The sequence below is a fragment of the Bos indicus genome, chromosome 13 (genome assembly GCF_029378745.1).
Source record: "Bos indicus isolate NIAB-ARS_2022 breed Sahiwal x Tharparkar chromosome 13, NIAB-ARS_B.indTharparkar_mat_pri_1.0, whole genome shotgun sequence".
In the NCBI taxonomy this organism is placed as follows: domain Eukaryota; kingdom Metazoa; phylum Chordata; class Mammalia; order Artiodactyla; family Bovidae; genus Bos; species Bos indicus.
In genome coordinates, this window is record NC_091772.1 from 57,748,890 (window position 1) to 57,766,707 (window position 17,818).

General features: G+C 45.7%; 1 protein-coding gene across 8 annotated transcripts in view; it reads right to left on the reverse strand.

The window, feature by feature from the left end:
* The window catches only part of STX16 (syntaxin 16), a 51,130-nt gene that overhangs the window by 16,808 nt on the left and 16,504 nt on the right, over positions 1–17,818 (reverse strand). The window contains exons 1-3 of one of the 8 annotated variants that reach the window (XM_070801397.1): positions 10,094–10,238; positions 8,469–9,749; positions 4,318–4,484 (exon numbers count right to left, since the gene is read on the reverse strand). Coding sequence is in view for 4 of the 8 variants with exons in the window: in XM_070801395.1 (XP_070657496.1) it covers positions 8,418–8,549 (132 nt within the window). In the remaining 4 variants the exon portion in view is untranslated. Of the gene's footprint in view, positions 1–702; positions 4,295–4,317; positions 4,485–8,417; positions 9,750–10,093; positions 10,246–14,854; positions 14,988–17,818 lie in introns of those variants that run through there. The other 7 variants (XR_011570149.1, XR_011570150.1, XM_070801395.1 and 4 more) reach the window with 7 other exon arrangements.

A 17,818-nucleotide genomic window follows, 5' to 3' on the forward strand; every position in this document is an offset into this window, starting at 1 on the left:
CCAACCATCACAGTTCAATCTCTTTTTTCCTCCACGCTTTATTAGCATGACTGGAATAAAGTGCTGTGAACACGTACCCTCTCCATCTTCCGGGAGAATTGCTAATAAGTAATGAAAAGGCCAAAATCGTGCTGCTAGGAAGGGGGCCACGTAACCATTAGTCAGTCAGCACGACCCAAGGGTCACTCGCTCCATACCAGTGACACCTCAGCAGACAGCTCAACAGGTCTGGTGGCTCTGGGGCCGGCTTCCTGAGGGCTTCTGCCAGACATCACGTCCTCCTGCACCACCACCAGCCCGCCCCCACGACCCCCCTGCACAGCCTGGGGAGCCAAGGGAGCTTCGTGCATCATCTGAAAACAATCTGGCTGATTTTAAGTGGGAGAACGCGTTCAACCTTTACTGCCTCCAGAGTTGAGACACTTTCCCAAGAGTAGCAGATACTGTTACCAAGCCCTTCTCTACATCCTCGAGTAGCAGATACTGTTACCAAGCCCTTCTCTACATCGTCAATTCACCTGGTATGAAAACACAGTAAATGAATCCTAAGGATTAAATTGTAAAACACAACAAGGAGAAGTAATCATGACAAATGCTAAAATATGTGTAAACTCTGTTAGCATTTTACATATAACCAAAGATTTCAGAGAAACAGGCATTAATTGTATATACTGACATTCAAAAATATTGAAAACACAATACCTCATCCAGCTCCTGAAGAGATATGTTGTTGCCATCAGCCCATCCAGTTAGGGACAGCGGGGGGAAAAAAAAAAACAAAAAACAACAAAGGATGGGGACAGACAGACAGATAGATAAGGGATGGTCAGTTGAGAAAACACTGAGATTTCAAGCAACTCTTAAGTTGACTAAAAATACAGATCTACTAATCAAAGCTTTTAAAAAATCTCCCCCTTCTAATTCTTGCTTTAAAAAAAAAAGCTGTATCAATATTTAATTTACTGTGTTTTTTACTTTTATTTACTGTGCTTGTTCTGGTAAAAGAGGTAGGAATCAAACAATAAACAGCTGTAAAAATTAAAATACAATAGAAACAAAACATACTTGTTTTAAATGCAATAAAATATGGTATTTCTATTTCACAAATGTCAAATAGCATATACAATATTCTAAATTTCCCTTAGGAAGATAAGAGAGCAAAGCTAAAACATAATTTCACTGTGTCAAATAAAAGTAAATTTTAGCACGTAAATCAGCACTGCAAATACAGCAAAATCAGAACGTGAACAGCCCACAAGAATTGTCTATGGCCGTATTCAGATGATATTTGAGTGACCACATATGTAAGGGCTCTGCAAATTAAATCCCGCAGACTCGGCTTCCTCCGTGGCAATAAGCAAGCCGAGAACCACTTGTCCCCGGAGAGAGACACAGGTGGTACAAGAAAAGGAAAACTCTCCCCATGTGCTTGGCATGTATTATAATAAGTCTAGGAGGCACACTGTTATTATAAGGCTATTATTAAAAAAAGTAAAAACAAAAAGGGGAGTTTTTTTTTTTTAAGAGGAGCAGAAAGGAAGAAGCATCGGCAGGCAGAAGATTAAGTTTCAATTTAAAAGGAAAGGATCTTTTTACAATCAACGTGGAACTCTATTTTCTAAACAGATCTTTACTAATGATAGATAATGTGAACAAATAGGTCCTTTTTTTTTTTTTAACAGTATTGATCACTGAAATACTTAGTGGTGAATTTCAATAATCAACTGTGTTGATATTTTTTTTATCCTGAGCAGTAAATTTAGAAAATAAACATAACTTCCTTATTTAAAAATTAATAGTGCAAATGAAACTGGTCTATCAGGGCCAAAATACTATTAAACAGTGACAGTAATAACAGTGTAACCACACAACATTCCTCCGTGTAAAAATTCAATTAGCTGACATTATAGGAAGCTGAAAGGCCCCTTCATTCCTTCTACAATTTGCCATGAGAGCAAGAACTGTATTTCTGTGTATACCCTGCCATGACAGCAGTACTATAAGATGCTAATAGAGGAGACAGTGTCAAATGGAAATCTGATTTAATTACCTTTAATAAAAGAAAAACCTCCTTTTTTAAAAAAAAAGCTAATGTTTCAGCACGAAAGCACTGAGGTGTTTTTATTAATAATACAAGACACAGGGCAAAACCTCTAATTCGGTATCTCAACCTGCATATCTACCCATTTTGCAGGGGTTCCTTGGCGTCTAATCTTTGGATAAAATATTACTGCAGACCCTGGTTAAGATCTCTGCTGCACAGGAGCCTGGCCTCTTGGATTATTAATGAAGCACACAGCCCGATCTCTCAGTCTCTGCAATTATTAGTTGACAAGAGGTGAAATCAGAATCTTGGGTATATTTTTCTTTTTTTCTTTTACAAATAAGAAAATCAAGTTTTAGAATATATAAATTCATTTCCCCAAAGGCACAGGGCTGAGATTCAGACAGACCCAGGTGTTCAGGCCTCTTTCTACCCCACCTTCCAGCCTCTCTACTTTTACCAGCACTTCAGGGAGTTACTAGTGACAGGCAACGAGTACCACATCAGGAACTAGATTCAGGAGATCATCTTTTTGAAGCACATCAATCCCTCCGACTTTGCTACTTAAACTTAGCAGGTTTTGAAACTCCCCCTGCCACCAATTCACCAGGAAACTTTGTCAAGACCTGAATGAAAACATTTAGAATTACCATCAGGAAAAACCGAAACAGAGCCAAAGAAAAACACGATGCTACGCATCACCACCTTCTAAATCTTCATAATGTCTGAGTCGAGGCTTCTGACCTGCCAACGGCGTGCAATCAAGCAAATACTGAAAACTCCAAGTAGCATGTGGAATTTAAGGTCTAAAGAACTTTCTACAGAAAACTGAAAAATAAGTGGAAACCCATCTGTGTTTACTCAGGAAGTCTGGAAAAGTTGAGCAAAATGAGTTGGAAATACAGGTCTATGCTATAGTGATATTTACTTTATTTCCGTTACTGCCAAAATAAAAGTTTGCTTCACTTTCATCCAACAAAGTACCCTTATTCTCAAGTAAGCCTCTCTGCTCAAATGGAATCTTTAGAAGCAGAAAAGCAAATAGATCTAAAGAGAAATATACAATGATTTCATACTTGGATTCTAAAGACAGGGGACTAATTTTCCAACAGACTCGGCATGGACTAAAACTTAGAATCTTCAATGTGGAGGTTAAAATGGACTGGCGTGACTGTAAAGTGAGATAAAGATGTTATAGTAAAAAAAAAAAAATATATGTATATATGTGTGTATATATATTCTTTTAAATGGGTTCCTCCTTTCTCCAGGACCTGCAGCACATGTCCAGGAAAAGCTGCCAGCACTCCTGTGGCCCACTAGGTAGCAGGGGCTCAGAGCCAGGCCTGCCTGCGTTCCTATCCCAGCTCCCTGGCTCGCCCGGTGGGCACCACTGAGCAAGTTTCCTAACTCCTTGAAACCTCAGTTTCCGGATCTGTATCCAGAGAAAAAAACAGCAGCACCTGTGTGATGGAGCTCTATGAGGACTAAGTGAGGCTACACGTGCAGAAGGACAAGCCCCAAGCCGGTGAGTGCTCAATAAATCTTGGACTAGTATCACTGTCAAGACTGAAGAAGGACTTCAGATTTCTTATAAACATTATTTAACCTTCAGTCTTCCCCCCCTAAAACACACCATGTATTTTATTAAAAATAATGTGCTACTTTCAAACTAATCTAAGACCAATTAACTTCAGCTTCCATTTATAGATTGTGTATTATTTTAAAGCAGAGAATAGATTAGGCAAAGCAGCTCAAGTCCCCTCCTAAGATCTGTTTCCAGGGATGAAAGGGAATCACACAGGCCACATAACACCTCATCAGATCAGAACAGCAACCTAGCATCTACCTGTCATTCGTTTAAGACTTTACACATTTTTCTTTTTTTTTGAGTGACTATTTAACACTATAAATTCTTAGCTTCCTAAAGCTAAGCTGCCTGTAACTTTTTGAATGAGGTGTTGCCTTAAAACCTGCACTTGGCAGATGGAATGTCAAAGCTACTTCTCCACAGTACTGGAGCTACTTTTGAGGATTTTTGCGGTAACATCTGGCTGGTGGACAGGGCAATGCTGTTGACTATGATTTCCTCCTTTTCAAATTAAAGCTAAGACTGCAAGGCTTGGTTAGGAGAAACAATGCATTAAAAGAGAATTTGAGAAAGCACTGCTCAATCCACAGGACTACTTACTAGAAATCTCCCCTAACTCAAACCCTCAATTTACAAATCAGGCAAAAGATGTCAGAAGAGATTAAAAGCTTGCCCAGAGACCTACATTCTGAGTCAGCCAGAGTGTGACTTGGCCCTAAATTCCCAGGTTTGGAGTCCAGTGCTCTTCCCTGTATTTCATGCTGCCCTGAGGCACAACCGTGACGGGGCATCTGAAACTGAGGCCAAAGCAGAATGAATGGGAAATGGCAACAGCTGCATTTTGCTGAGAGTCTAAAAAAAAAAAAAAAAAAAAAAATCAAACCCCTGGCCTTTCACAATTAGTTTTACTAATATCAACACAATGGAGACCACAATTAAGTAGAATTTTGTTCAGTTCTGGGCGCTGAACTTTAAAATGCCCACAGGAAAAAACCAGAAAACTAGACTTCATGCATAGGCAAGAAACTTAACCTCCCTGCCTGAGCCAGGACTGCTGAGCTAGAGAAAGGTCCGGGGCACAAGCAAGCTGCAGGGTTATCTGTCTTGCAGGAGGAGGAAAGGGCTTCCTGTGTCAGACCCTAGGGGCCGGGGCCAGGGCCAGGGATCACAGGATGCAAGACACTGACAGATGGGGTTCACGGAGGCAAGCGCTTTTTGGTAGTAATTGAGGTGGGGGTGACGCCTGCTGGAATTTCCTATCCCCATCACAGAATGCAGTCAAGGCAAGCAGGCAAAGGGGTTATCACAGAGGGGATGTTGGGTCAAATGACCTTTAGGTCCCCCCTGGCCCTTGGGACTTTGTTTTGTCACTGCATATCCTCCTTCAATTCTGCTTAGCTGTGACATATTTGCCTGAAGGATGCAAAAACCTGTTTTAGTGTGCATTTATAGGTGCACACAATGAACCACACCACCCTCAACCACCAACTTCTAGTTTTTTCCTCCAACAGGGATGTAAAATAAAAAAAAAAAAAGCCTGTTTAAATTTTCTGAAGAATATAGTTTTACGTGAGCTTTGTTTTGAGGTGTGTCATATGTACATTCATGCACAAACACCACTTTACAATTTCCACAGCTTTCACCCAAAATGAGGTGAAAATTCAGGCTTAAAAAAAATTGTGATATATTTCTAATTGTGAGATAATTTGCCCACCCCAATATCAACTTCTACAGCCTTTTCTTCTAACTAGAAAATAGAAATTTCAGTTTATGATTTTTTAAATTAAGTTAGACTCTAGAGCTTTGTTATTTCTTTTTTAATTACCTGAGTTTTAGTAAATATATGCAAATTGTATTTTAATTGTCTTACTTGTGTTTTCAACATGACAGGTATTTATTTTTTAAGTTTTTATTTATGCTTTTTCAAACACCCAGAAAAGTATGTAAAATGGAACAGCCTCCCCTGAAATACTCATCAGTAGACTTAGCAATTAGTAAGGAACACTCTGCCTTATTTGTTTCCTTTGTGTGTGGGGGGGGTTATGATTAAATATAAAGTAAGTGATATTTGGACATTTCAATAGTAAACGTTTCAGTAGATCTCACTAATAAGTCTAACAAATTTATTGAATTTTAATTAATTTCTTAATATCACCTAAAACCCAGTCAAATTTGACAGCATTAATTTTGTTTGATTTGCTACAAGATTTTGAAAATTTACAACCCAGAAACGAGGTTTTTAAATTTGTATGAGCTAGATATGCAGTTAAAAATATTTAATAAAGTTTTTAAAAACTGTTAGACACGGCTTTTTCCCCAAAATGTTTACAACATTTTTTCAGCTTGCAGAAAAGCTGAAAATATTGTACCCTCTATGTAGTCATGCTGTCTTGCCATATTTGTTTCTGTGTGTAAATGCAGAAATAGTTTCTGTAGAATCAATTGCAAGCAAGCTGAAAATATAATAATTTACCCCTAAACACTTCAGAAATCTATGACATGCCATGTGTTTTTAATGCACACGATAAAAATATATATACATGTGACTTATTTAATTCTAAATTAGGCAAAACATGTTTGTTTAATTGCAAAACCTATTTTCAGATAATATGAATTGACTACAAGGATTTTTTTATAAGGATATTTTAAAAGATCTGATTCTTATAAGCATCTAAGAAAAATTTTAAATAGTCAAACCAATATATGTAAAATTTTCAATGGTATATTATGTAGAAAATATTTTTTAGTGTTCTGAATTAGGTATGTATTTTTAGTTTGACTTAGAAATCTATTTTCAAGAAAATGTCTGAGTTAGCTAAATATACCTGTACATTTTCTGACATATCTATTCTTCCAACTTGTACACATGAGCTATATATTTTAAATTATATGACTTAGTTTATATATATATTTAAAATTGCCTAAGAAATCCATTTAAAAAATAGGTTTTACTTAGAGATGCACTTTTAAAAAGCTGCCGGCTCGGACATCAGGTTTTTAAACTGTCTGACCAAATGGTTAATAATGATAACAAAAAAGCCTCACGTTATCCTATGGTGTAGTGTATTTTGAACGTTATATGATTAAAAATTTTAAAGCAAACGTTTTAAAATCAGTTAAAAACTAATATTTTAGAAATATTAACATGAGTTTTAGTTGTTTTTTTTCCCTTTCTACAAGGTAGCATAAAATCAAGCCATTTGAGGAACATGCAATTTTTACATCTTAGCAAAACTAAGGTTCCACTGAGGATTTTTTTTTTCCCCACTGAATTTCTACTCTCTATTTCTTAGTTTATTCCAGAACATTCTTTTCAAAATTAGCGCTGGAATTAGCCTGTTTTCAATTTTGCACTTAGTATAATACCTTTTTTTTTCAGTTTACAAATGTAAAAAATCTTCACATTCTCAAGTAACTGAAAACCTACACACACTCAGTTGGTCCCTGTTTTCTATGCTTTTTGATTTGAATTTACCGTGATTTTATTCCTAAAGCTGTTCACAGTTTACAATAGCTTTTCTACATAAGCAAGATGGACAAATACATTTTCCTTTTGTGATTAACAAAAAGGAAAAACTGTCTTTATAGGTGCTCTGTCAATAATCAAGACAGATAGCCATTTTTTTGTGTGAAGCATTTAGATCAAGTCATAAAAAATTTAAAAGGAATATAATCCGTAACAGGTGAAGTAAGTGTGAGAGCCCCAAAACTGCTTATGTCAAGCATAACCCCCAAGAATCCGGTCTTAGAGTGATTTTACTCTCCCCCCAATGCTGCTTCTATTCAAACCCAACCTGTCTACAGGCAGGAGCCCCCCATTACAAATTAGTATCATAACTTTTCAATTTAGGCTACCCAGAGCTCATCATCACCCTTTGTTTAGACTATCTACACCCACTTCCTTGTTCAACAGAGCAGGAGACTGAGGTTTGGACGGGGAAAGTAGCCCTTTATCATAAACAAACAGGAAAACAACAGTCATCCTTCCAGGCCCTTCCTGTAAGAGATTCTACAGCTGGGCTAAAGAAAGGTTCAGGTTAATTAAATCAAAACCGTGGGCTATTTGGGGGGTTAATTTTCACATACACATCACGTTCGTTTTAAAAAGTTCCTATGGAAGAAAAAGCTTAATTTCCTGTCTGGGAAATAGAAAACGAAGAAGCAAGCACCTTACAGCCTCACAAACAAGAACCCCCATGAAAAACAGCAAAGCAATTATTCACAGAGAACACGGGCACAGAGGGCTGCGAGGCCATTTAAAAAAAACGAACAACACAGCCCCCCCCCAAAAAAAAAAAACAAAACCCCAACTCCTTCCTCTCTAGGGAGGAGGGCATCCTTCATTTGCAAGGATTTGGATCTGCCAGCCTGCAAACCGACCATCAGAACCAAAGTGAGGCTGTCTGCGGGGGCGGACGGGGGAAGGAGGGGGGCGCTTAAAACAAAACGGAACAAAAAGGCTTCAGGAAAAAAAGCCTCCAAATCTCAGTGCTAAAACATATGTAAATTGGAGGCGCCGGTCGCGCGGGGACAACCCGGGGGGTGGAAGGGGGAGGACGGAGAGGGATGCGGAAGTGAAGAGAGCGTGCAAGGCAGAGGTGGAGCAGGATCTAGATGCTTCTTCCCCAGCCAGGGTTATCGAAGCTCGCAGACCCCAGCCAATAGACCCCGCACTTCCATGCTAGTCTTATCTTCTTTTTTAAACAGAGAGACAGACACAGACAGACAGACAGGCAGAGCCGCAGTGCACACAGGGCGTGTGTCGGAGGCCGCCTGGAGACTCACCGCAGCAATGCTACGTGAATGCAGAGGGCTGGAGGTGGTGTGACTACTCACTTGCTCGGCTAACAGCTGCCGGTTTTGGATGGAATTATTCCGCAACAACAAGAAAGCGTCGGTTAAACGCCTCGTGGCCATGTCTCACCCTTTGTGACCCCCAGCTCAGGGGCCCCCCGCCCACTTAAGAGTCCAGGTTTATTCACTTTCTTTCTCTTGGCCTGGCCTGGTCCCCTTCGCAGGCCTGCAGCCAAGCAGGTGCTGCTCTGTGCTTCCTCCAAGCGCAAAGACCCCTCCCCAGATGGCACCTCGGCTTTCCAATTGTCTGACTCCCCCTACCCAGGGCCTGCCTTCGATCTCAAAGCACTCAAATCCCCCCAATCCTTGCGTTGCTAGCCAACTTCCCAGAGACCCCTCCCCAATCCAACCTTGGATCTACAAGCGTCTAACTGGCCAATCCGGCTTTGGACTGGAAGAGTCGTAAGCCCCCTACCACATCAGTCTCTGACACCCCCTAGGGCCCGAACCTTCTATGTCTGACTTGGCTCACACGCGTCTGGGCCGTGCTTTCAGGCTTGCCTCTGGCTCAGTTTGCCCTCCAGAGGCCTGAGAGGCCTGCTTGAGGCCCCCCTTTGGACAACCGAGCCAGGCCTGGGCCCTGAACGCCTGCTGCTTCCTGCTGGGGCCTGGTCTGAGCCCTATAAGGCCGGGGCCCCGACCTCCTGACCCCTTCCCTTTATGGGTGGCCTGGTCCTCCACTGCCCCAGCAGGCTGCCGGCCTCCAGGAGGGCAGCAGAGCCTGCCTTCACTGCCTCCTCACTCCTCTTCTTCGGCTCCCTCCATCCCGGGATCTGACTTCTGCTCAGCCCCTGGGCCGTTTCCGTGCTGTGGGTCCCGGGTTCTGGCGTTCCCCCCTGGCCCTCTTCCTGTCCGTCTCTCGAGAGTGCCCCCCTGCGACGTTCACAAGCCTTGCTCGCAACGTTCCGGGCGCGGGAGATCCCTACCCCCCTGCCCCGGGGCACGGGAGCGCTCCGCCCTCTCCCGGGGTGCAGCCGGGACGCTAGGTTCCCCCTTGCCAACTGGGCCCAGGCGCTGAGAGCAGGCCTTCGGGCAGGCCTGAGCCTCGAGAACGTGGGCCCCACGTTGCAAACAACTGCCAGGGGCCTTGGCGCCCTTATTAGAGTGGAGTCGAGCGGCAGGCAGATTTGGGTTCCAGCAGAGCCGAAGTTTGAGACGCGCGGAGTTGGGGCGGGAGAGGAAAAGTTGGAGACGACTGCCTCTTGGAGGCCGAGCACGCTCCACTGCAGGCGGCGGCTCGCACTCGCTTTTTTTTCCCCAATTCTAAAAAAAAAAAAAAAAAAATGTATCAGGAAAACAAGCAGGAGAAAGGAAAAAAAAAAAAAAGCAAAAGCTCCAGCTAGAGATGCAGGCCGCCTGGGCCGTGCCGCGGCCCGCAGTTGGGGGGTCGTGGGGACCTGCCCGGCTGCCGCGTTCTGTAGGGGGCACTGCAGGGTTGTACAATCTCAAGTGGAAAAGTTCCCGAAACTTTGACAGCCCCCCGCCCCCAACCACTTCTCCCTGCCTAGTGGGCCAGCGCGCCCGTGTGCCAAGCCGAGCCCCGCGCCCCCCGCACCCCCAGCCCGCTTTCCCGCCCTGGAATTGGGTCGGGGAGCCCTCCGCCAAACCTAGCACTTGGTTGCGGACTCGGGTTGGCGGGATTTGGGCAGAGGCTGCGCCGGGGCGCGTTGGAATCGAGTCGCCCGAGCCCGAGCGCGGCAAGCAGGGGCCAGGTTATCGCCCCGCGAGCGAGGCCCGAGTCCTGCGGGGTGTCCTGCCCGGGGCCACGCCACGGGCCGTAGGAGGCCACCCTACTGGCCGCACGAGGTCACCTTCCCTCCCCCCCCCCCACCCCCCCAGCGCCCAGAGGCCGAAGCCCGAGCCAGAAAGCCTGGGCCGGGCGCGCGGGCCCGAGTGGATCGGGGTCGTGGAGTCGGGCAACCGCCCCTCCCGAGGGGCTCGGGGCTGGGGCGGCAACGGGTTCCCCTTCCCGGGGCGAGCCGGGACCACCGTGGGGCCGCCGAGCCGCACTCGAGAGTGTAGTCTTAACAAAGGAAAATCGCCCCGGCACCCGGGAACGGCCCGATCCCTGCAATTGTTTCTGCATGAAACAAACTTTACACACACACGTGCATTTTCCGAGCGTCTCCCCCGTGCTAAGCGCCGAGTTTGCAAAGGAAAGATAGCAAACACGGGAAACAAAGCTGGTGTCGGCGCTCACAAAGGGCGGCAGCCGGGCCGGCGCGGAGACCCGCGCGCGGATGTCAGTAGCACCCGCGGGGCGCGGGGCGAGGGTCCCGCCGGGTTTCGCCGTGTCGCTGGCGGCACCCTGTACATACATACATACATACATACATACATACATATAATTTTGTTTTCTAAAGGAGAACGTTTCTGTGCATCTGTTGTGTAAAGAAAAATTACTGTGAAACATATCTTCGGGAGGGAAATGTCCAAATGCATAAAATAAAAAGAACCGGGAGAGCCAGAGAGCAGGGCTGGCGCGTTGGTTTGGAGGAAGGGGCTGTGGTTTCCGAAGCCGGACTGTGGGCTAGTGGGGTGCTCAGGGAAGGGGCGCTCGTTTGCGGGCTTTCGCGGACGTTGGACGATGCCCAGGCGAAACAAAACCTCGCCGCCGCGTGACACCGCGGACAGCGAGCTGCCTGCCTCTCCGAGCAGGCGGCTGCGGCTGAAGAAAGCCGCTGCTCCAAAGGCAGGGACCCCGGTTATCTCGGGGAGGGAAATTCAGAGAGCCTGTGTGCGGACCCCAGGCAAGCTCGGCACCCCGGGACATATGTGCCTGTTTGCCGAAAGAGGGACAAGTCCTATCTCCACCCACAGCGCGTGCGATCCCTGCAGTGAGACCTGACCCAAGGCGCATGGCTAAGCCCCCTACTCCTGCTTCGGAGAATAGACAATGTAAATAACAACCGAGCTGGTGTTAGGCAAGACATCAGACAGAAACGTGGTCGGCATCGTGTTCCTTTCGTTGGAGCTCTCAGCACCTTGCAAAGCAGGGACATGTTTACTTGTGGCTTTCTCCCCTAGGCTAGAACGCGATCTTCTTGCCGGGCACCGTGTTTTTAGTGTTTTATTCATCTTTGTACCCTCGGCCATTGCATTTACTTAGTACTAGGCTCCGGATAAATGTTTTTTAAATTTGTGCATGAGTGAATTAGAGACCTGAGATATCCTCCACAAACTCTCTGACCGCCCTGGAGTGACTTTAAGCCTTTAGAGCCATTAACGGTTAGGAAGGGGGAAAATGTGGGGTTTTAATAATCCATGTAATGTGCTCCCTGTCTTCCTCCCCGGGGCTATTGTGAAGATCCAATGAGCTAAGTGAAAACCTTTGTCAACTATCAGGTGCTGAGCAAATATTATATAGGATAGCCGTTCATTCATTCCCTTTCCTGGGAAAGCGTTAGAGACTCCTGGGCTTGTGTTTCAGTAGATGGTGGTTGCCCTTCCTGGTCAGTCTTAAATGTTTTTTGCAGGACAATCTTGTTCTTACGTTTAGGAAATCAATCAAGCTTCCATTTCTTTGAGAGAAATGAACAGGCACTTGCTCACATAAATAATGGAAGAAAAAACCTCGTATTCCCAGAACAGCTACCTCAAGCAACCCAAGAGCCCGAAAGCACGGAAACCATGAAGCATCCATGAGATTGGCATAGCAACCCGAAGGCAGCACTGTGCAGTAAGAACCCGGCTGCGTCCAGGCATGGGATCGTGTGCGGGAAATTGTGTTAAGTGAAATGGAAGCCCTGGCTGGGACACCCACCCTGCTATAGACCATGTCCAGTCTGTGTACACCCTGACCCATACTGGGAGTGAGGTGGGTTGGTGGGGGGAGGATATAAATCATTATATTTGAATGTTCCTTGGCTGTTTTATTTTCCTGTCAAGTGGCTTAAGCCTGATTTTTTTTTTCTTTTTTTCAAGCATTCCCTCATGGCCAAGTATGTGTTTCCTTGGAATTGAAATCTAGGTTGATGGTTTTATATTTTAAAAGCTTTCTTTGTGACTCATTCTTGGCCTGCGATAGGATTCTGTAATACTCCCCAAGCTCACAGAGCCTGGGTGTCCTGTTTCTTGGGCTTTGTACCCACTTTCTAACATTTTGTCAGTGGATCCAAGAAGTCACTTTGGGAGACAAGTGTTTCATTGTCTTCTTGTCATCGTAATCAGTGCGGAAGGGAACCATAAACATGGACTTTCCCAGCTGCAGACAGACAATGGCAGGGGCAGGAGGAGGTTTTCAAGTGCTGACAGGTTAGTGGTTAGACAAAATGGGTCAGCAGGGCGAGACCCACACCCTTCAGGGAAGACGTTTAGATGAGATAGGTCTCATGGAGCCCTCACTCCGTGGGCCAGCACACAGTAAGTGCTCCATATATGGCCATGTGTTTGATTTCAGCAGCACAAAGCTCACACAGGCTACACTCCCTGCTGGAAAGCTTCACAGCAAACTCCAAAGAGTTTGGAGCATGGGGGTGGGTCCTGAATACATTTTAAGATTCAGATTCTGTGGTTTAGAAATCCAGATGTGTCTAAACAGGTGGAAAAAGGGTTGAAACAGTTTCAAACGGACACCTCTTAACTTGGGCCTTCCTAGCTCCTCTTGGAAGACAGATGGTCATTTTTTTTTTTTCTAAATCAGGATGAGCAACAGAAGCCCCCGAGCCTAATGAATGTCTCATTTGCACAGATCTGACTTAACAGGCAGATTCTGGCCAGATTCAGGAGACAGGAGCTTTGTGTTCTGTCACCCCAAACAGCTCCTCAAAACCCTGAGCACTTCCAACCTCTGGAAACTCCCTAGCTCTGTCTGTCTCTAGCCACGACACCTCTCATGAGCAGAGAGATGCTGCAGAGAGGCAAGTTTTGTTTTGTCCAGACTCCATTAGGTTTTTATAGCAGACAATTCAATTCAGGAAGCATTTCTAAAAAATCTACCAGTGGCTCTGCCTAGCTCTTGCCAGGCGCTGCTACAAGGGCTGAAACAGAGCACAACTCTTGCCTTCAAGGAATGCAGCCTCCATTAATTCTGCCCAAATGCTGGTTCTCATCGTGTGTGTTTCTCCAGCAGCCTAACACATGCTCTCTCTTCCCCTCCATCCATCCTCTACGCTGCAGCCATGGTGACCTTTCCAAAGCACAAATCTCATCATGTCACCGCCTGATTGAGGCTCCGAAACAGCTCCCTCTGGCCTGTACCAGTGACGTTCAGCAGAAAACAGGTGTTCTCCAAGCCAGGCCATTGCTAATAGTAACTAATGATGGTCTTTGCTTGGTTGGCAGAAAAAAATTAAGCTAATTGATGGAATAGTCTTCCATGTTAGGTGTTTCTCCCCCTCACTTTTTCTTAAGCTTTTGGTCCCTGCTACCCCTTGGCTGTTTAGAATATAGTATAAGACTATATCTGATTTATTCCAGAATCATGAATTTTACTGAAACTGTTTTTTCACATCTCAGTATTTCCTGGGAACTTCCCTGGTGCAGTGGATAAGGAACCAGGTCTGGGAAGATTCCACATGCCTTGGAGCAACTAAACTCGTGTGCCACAACTACTGAGCCCTTGCTCTAGAGCCTGTGCTCCACAACGAGAGAAACCACCACAATGAGAAGCCTGTGCACTGAAATGAAGAGTAGCCTGGCTTGCCAAAACTAGAGAAGCCCTTGCAAAGCACTGAAGACCCAGCACACCCAAAAATAAGTAAATAAAAAAAAAAAAATTCCTGTTGTTCCGCACGTATGTGTTCTACATGGTGGGGGTGCCCTGGGAGGGAGGCCAGGCATTCAAGACCCTTCCCAACAGCCCCCAACCCTCAAGCAGTGTGCTTGTCCCTCTCCAGGGCTTGACTAATGTGGTTTTCTCTGCCTAGATTGTGGGTCTTTCCCCTTTTGCTTTGTGAACATTTCCTTCATGTCTTAGCATCACCCATTGTCTACATGTCACAAATGTTTATGGAATAGATGAGTGGATGGATTGACAGATGGAAAGATGAGAGGAAATATACTCAGGACCAGCATATACCAGGAGGTCAAGTCGTCCGCTTCTGTCCTCACCTACCATACTCCAGCTACAATGGCCTTCCTCCTGGTTCTCAAACCACCTTAGAAGTTGCTGTTCCTGCCTACTTAGTCATTCACACGACTGGCTCCTTCTCAGGACCCGGGTCTCAGATCACCTTGTATAAAGTGATCCTCCAACCTTGTCGGTGCTGTCAGGAAAGGAATGTCCTCTCCCAGGGTCCTGGGCCATCATGCCATGTATCTGTGCTGGATCAACTTCAAGACTCAAAGAACATCTAACCTCATGGCTTTTGGTCTTGGAGGTCTCCAAAGAAACCTCTTAGGTAACAGCTCACACCAGCAAAGCATACCTTTGGTTTTCTCCTGTAGGATGATGTTGATACGTGTATCCTCAAATAAATCAGCCTTCCTGTCTTCACCATCTTCCTTGGCAAGAACAATTAGTTGAAGTGCCAAGCTGGGGCTGACCAGGATGACTCAACCCTTGAAAAATATAAAGGAAATTATTGTATTTTCTCGCTAACAGGTACTGAGACTCAGCCAGCTCCTCCATTTCTAGTTTGTTCTCACCCCCACCCCCATGGCAGTAACCACATGACATGGTATTCTGAGTGATGTCAAGTACAGAGCTGGATCCAGTCTTCTCCAGATGCCACTCTGGTAACCAGCAGCCTCTCATTAACCATGTGGCCTTATAAGAGTCAAAACTCCTTGGGCTGCAAGGGACAGAACCCAGAGCAAATTGGTTTAAACTTAAAAGCAAATGTATTGGCCCAAATAACAAAAGAAAGAAAGAAAAGAAAAAAGAGAAAAGAAAAGAAATATCTAGACATAGCTGGATCCAGAGGGTAAATGGTATCCATAAGAGTCTATTTCTCAGCTCTTCCTTGCTCTGCAGGGTTTTCATGTTCAGGCTAGTTCTCCCCAGGAGGTGGTAAATTGACGTCTGGAAGCCCAGCTCTGGTGTCTCACACCATAGCAACCCCAGTAGAAAGTACACTTCTCTTTCTTAATAATTTCGATAAAAAGTCTAGAACTGACTCTCACTGGCCTATCTTGAGTCCCATCCTCCTCCCTGGACCCTAAAATGCCAAGCTAATAGCCAGAAAGTAGTGATCATCTGATTGGTTGGGCTTGGGTCATGTGACCACTTCTGGACTCAGGAAGGTGAGGGTAGCCGGGTCTGGGTCACTCAAACAAGATGCACTGTTAGCTATCCCTTTTTTGAAATCACTGTGTTGAGGTTCCCAGCGCTTCCAAGGTGCCACAGTGGTAAAGAATCTGCCTGCCTATGCAAGAGATGTAAGAGAAAAGGGTTTAGTCCTTGGGTCAGGAAGATCTCCTAGAGAAGAGAACGGCAACCCACTCCAGTATTCTTGCCTGGAGGATTCCATGGACAGAGGAGCCTGCTGGGCTACAGTCCATCGGGTCACAAAAAGTCAAATATGACTGAACACACACACATACAACAATAACACAACAACATGTGTTGGGCCTAAGAGAAAGAATGCTGGGTACTATAAGCAGCAGATTTCTGCCTCAGGCCAGTTTTCAATCCTTACTCTGCCCTTCGCACATGGCCATCTGCCTCTCCTTGAATGTCGCTCCCTCGTTTTCAGTCTGTCTGTAGGCCGGTCCCCAGATGTTCTATTCTTGCTGTTGTGTCTTAGACTTTACCTGCCCGTGGTTTCAGATACTACAGACTCTATCGTGTCCACCTGCACAGAGCCTCCTGGATGTCCTGCCCACCCTTTGGTGAACCACTGGGTTCCTACCCAGGTATACTCCCCCTCCTCCTGGATCCCTTATCTATGGCACCAAGAGTCAGTCTGCCCCCTAAACAGAGCCTTTGGCCTCATCTGCCATTCTGGCTCCTCTTTACCTGAGGTAAACATACCATCCACGATCAGAGTGTAGAAGATTCTGCCTCCTACCTACCAACTGTCCTGCCCACGGCCGCTCCACTGGTCATTCTCTCTCTTGCCTCAAAAATCACAAAAGAAGCCTCTCTGCCTTGTCTCCGTGCCTCTGATGCTGGTCCCCGATGCAGGATGTTCTCTAAACCATCACCTTTCCAAAAAGATTAATCTGGTCGTGCACCTCTCCTGATTAGACGCCTGCTCTGTCATCTCACTGCCTACGGCGGCGGGGAGAATGAACTCCTTAACCGTGCCTCTGAACACCTGTAGTGCCCATGCCTCTTAAGCCAGACCTGCCAGGAATCCTTCGCCTTGTGGAACATTCTTGGCACCTTCCGTGGTTACCGTTTCTGTGCCTTGTGACATTTGATAGCTTCTGCTTTGAATTCTTTCCTCCACTCCCACCTCCTCCTCCTGGAAAACTCACTCACCTTTCAAGATGAAGCTCCCTGTCGTCAGTGAGTCCTTCCCCAGCCCCGCAGGCAACATCAGTCACTTTCATTTCTTGGAGCACAAAGCACCATGTTCATTCATGACGCGGAGGACATGCCACCCTGTCTTGCATTGATCTGTTTCCACATCTGCCTCCTCCACTCAACGGGGACCGTGGGGAGGGTAGGCACTGCCAGAGGAAGCGCTTGCTCATGGAGTGTGACCAGATGAGTGACATTTGGGCATTGCTGTTGGGGGATGGGGAGGGAGGCAGGCTACAGAACATCACAGTGTGAAGATGGATCGTTGTTTAACCACCAAATCCCAGGGTTTGGGATGTGAGGTTTGTAAGCCAGGCTGGGCAAAGAAAGTCCTGATAGATGTCTTGAGGGCCAGCTCTTTCTGATCAGGCGTCATCCATAAGCTCAAATGGCTCAAGGTATTTCGGCTAAAGAGAAGGTAGTGTAAAGCGAGGATGGGGTTGAGGGGTGGAGATGGAGAAAGATCCAGCTGAATTTTGCATCTCCAGTTGGCAGATCTCCTATCTACCAAAGGCTGGCTTGTCCTTAGCCTCAGTCCCAATCAATTTGAGCCTCAACGTTGGATTGTCAGTGGTAAACACATGACTCTGTTACCTTCTTTCCCTTTTGTTGCTTTCAAAGTCCAGTTGCAAAACTGGTTAAGTGTTTCCTTTGTCTCTATGAGATGTGACTTCACTATTCTCCCCTGATGGGATGGATGGGGTGCTTCATGTCTTTTTGATGGAAATGGAGGCTGAGCCAGTCGGACTGGAGTCAAATTACCTCTGGAAATATGACTGGACATGGGTCTCAGTGAAATTCATTCGATTTTCTCTGGGTCCTCTGTGTCTCCCATGGATCCTGGGAAGCAGGGCATGTGCTGTGTGCAACACGCAATGGAGAGATATCTTCAGGCCCATAAGGACTGCAGAGTAACAGGACT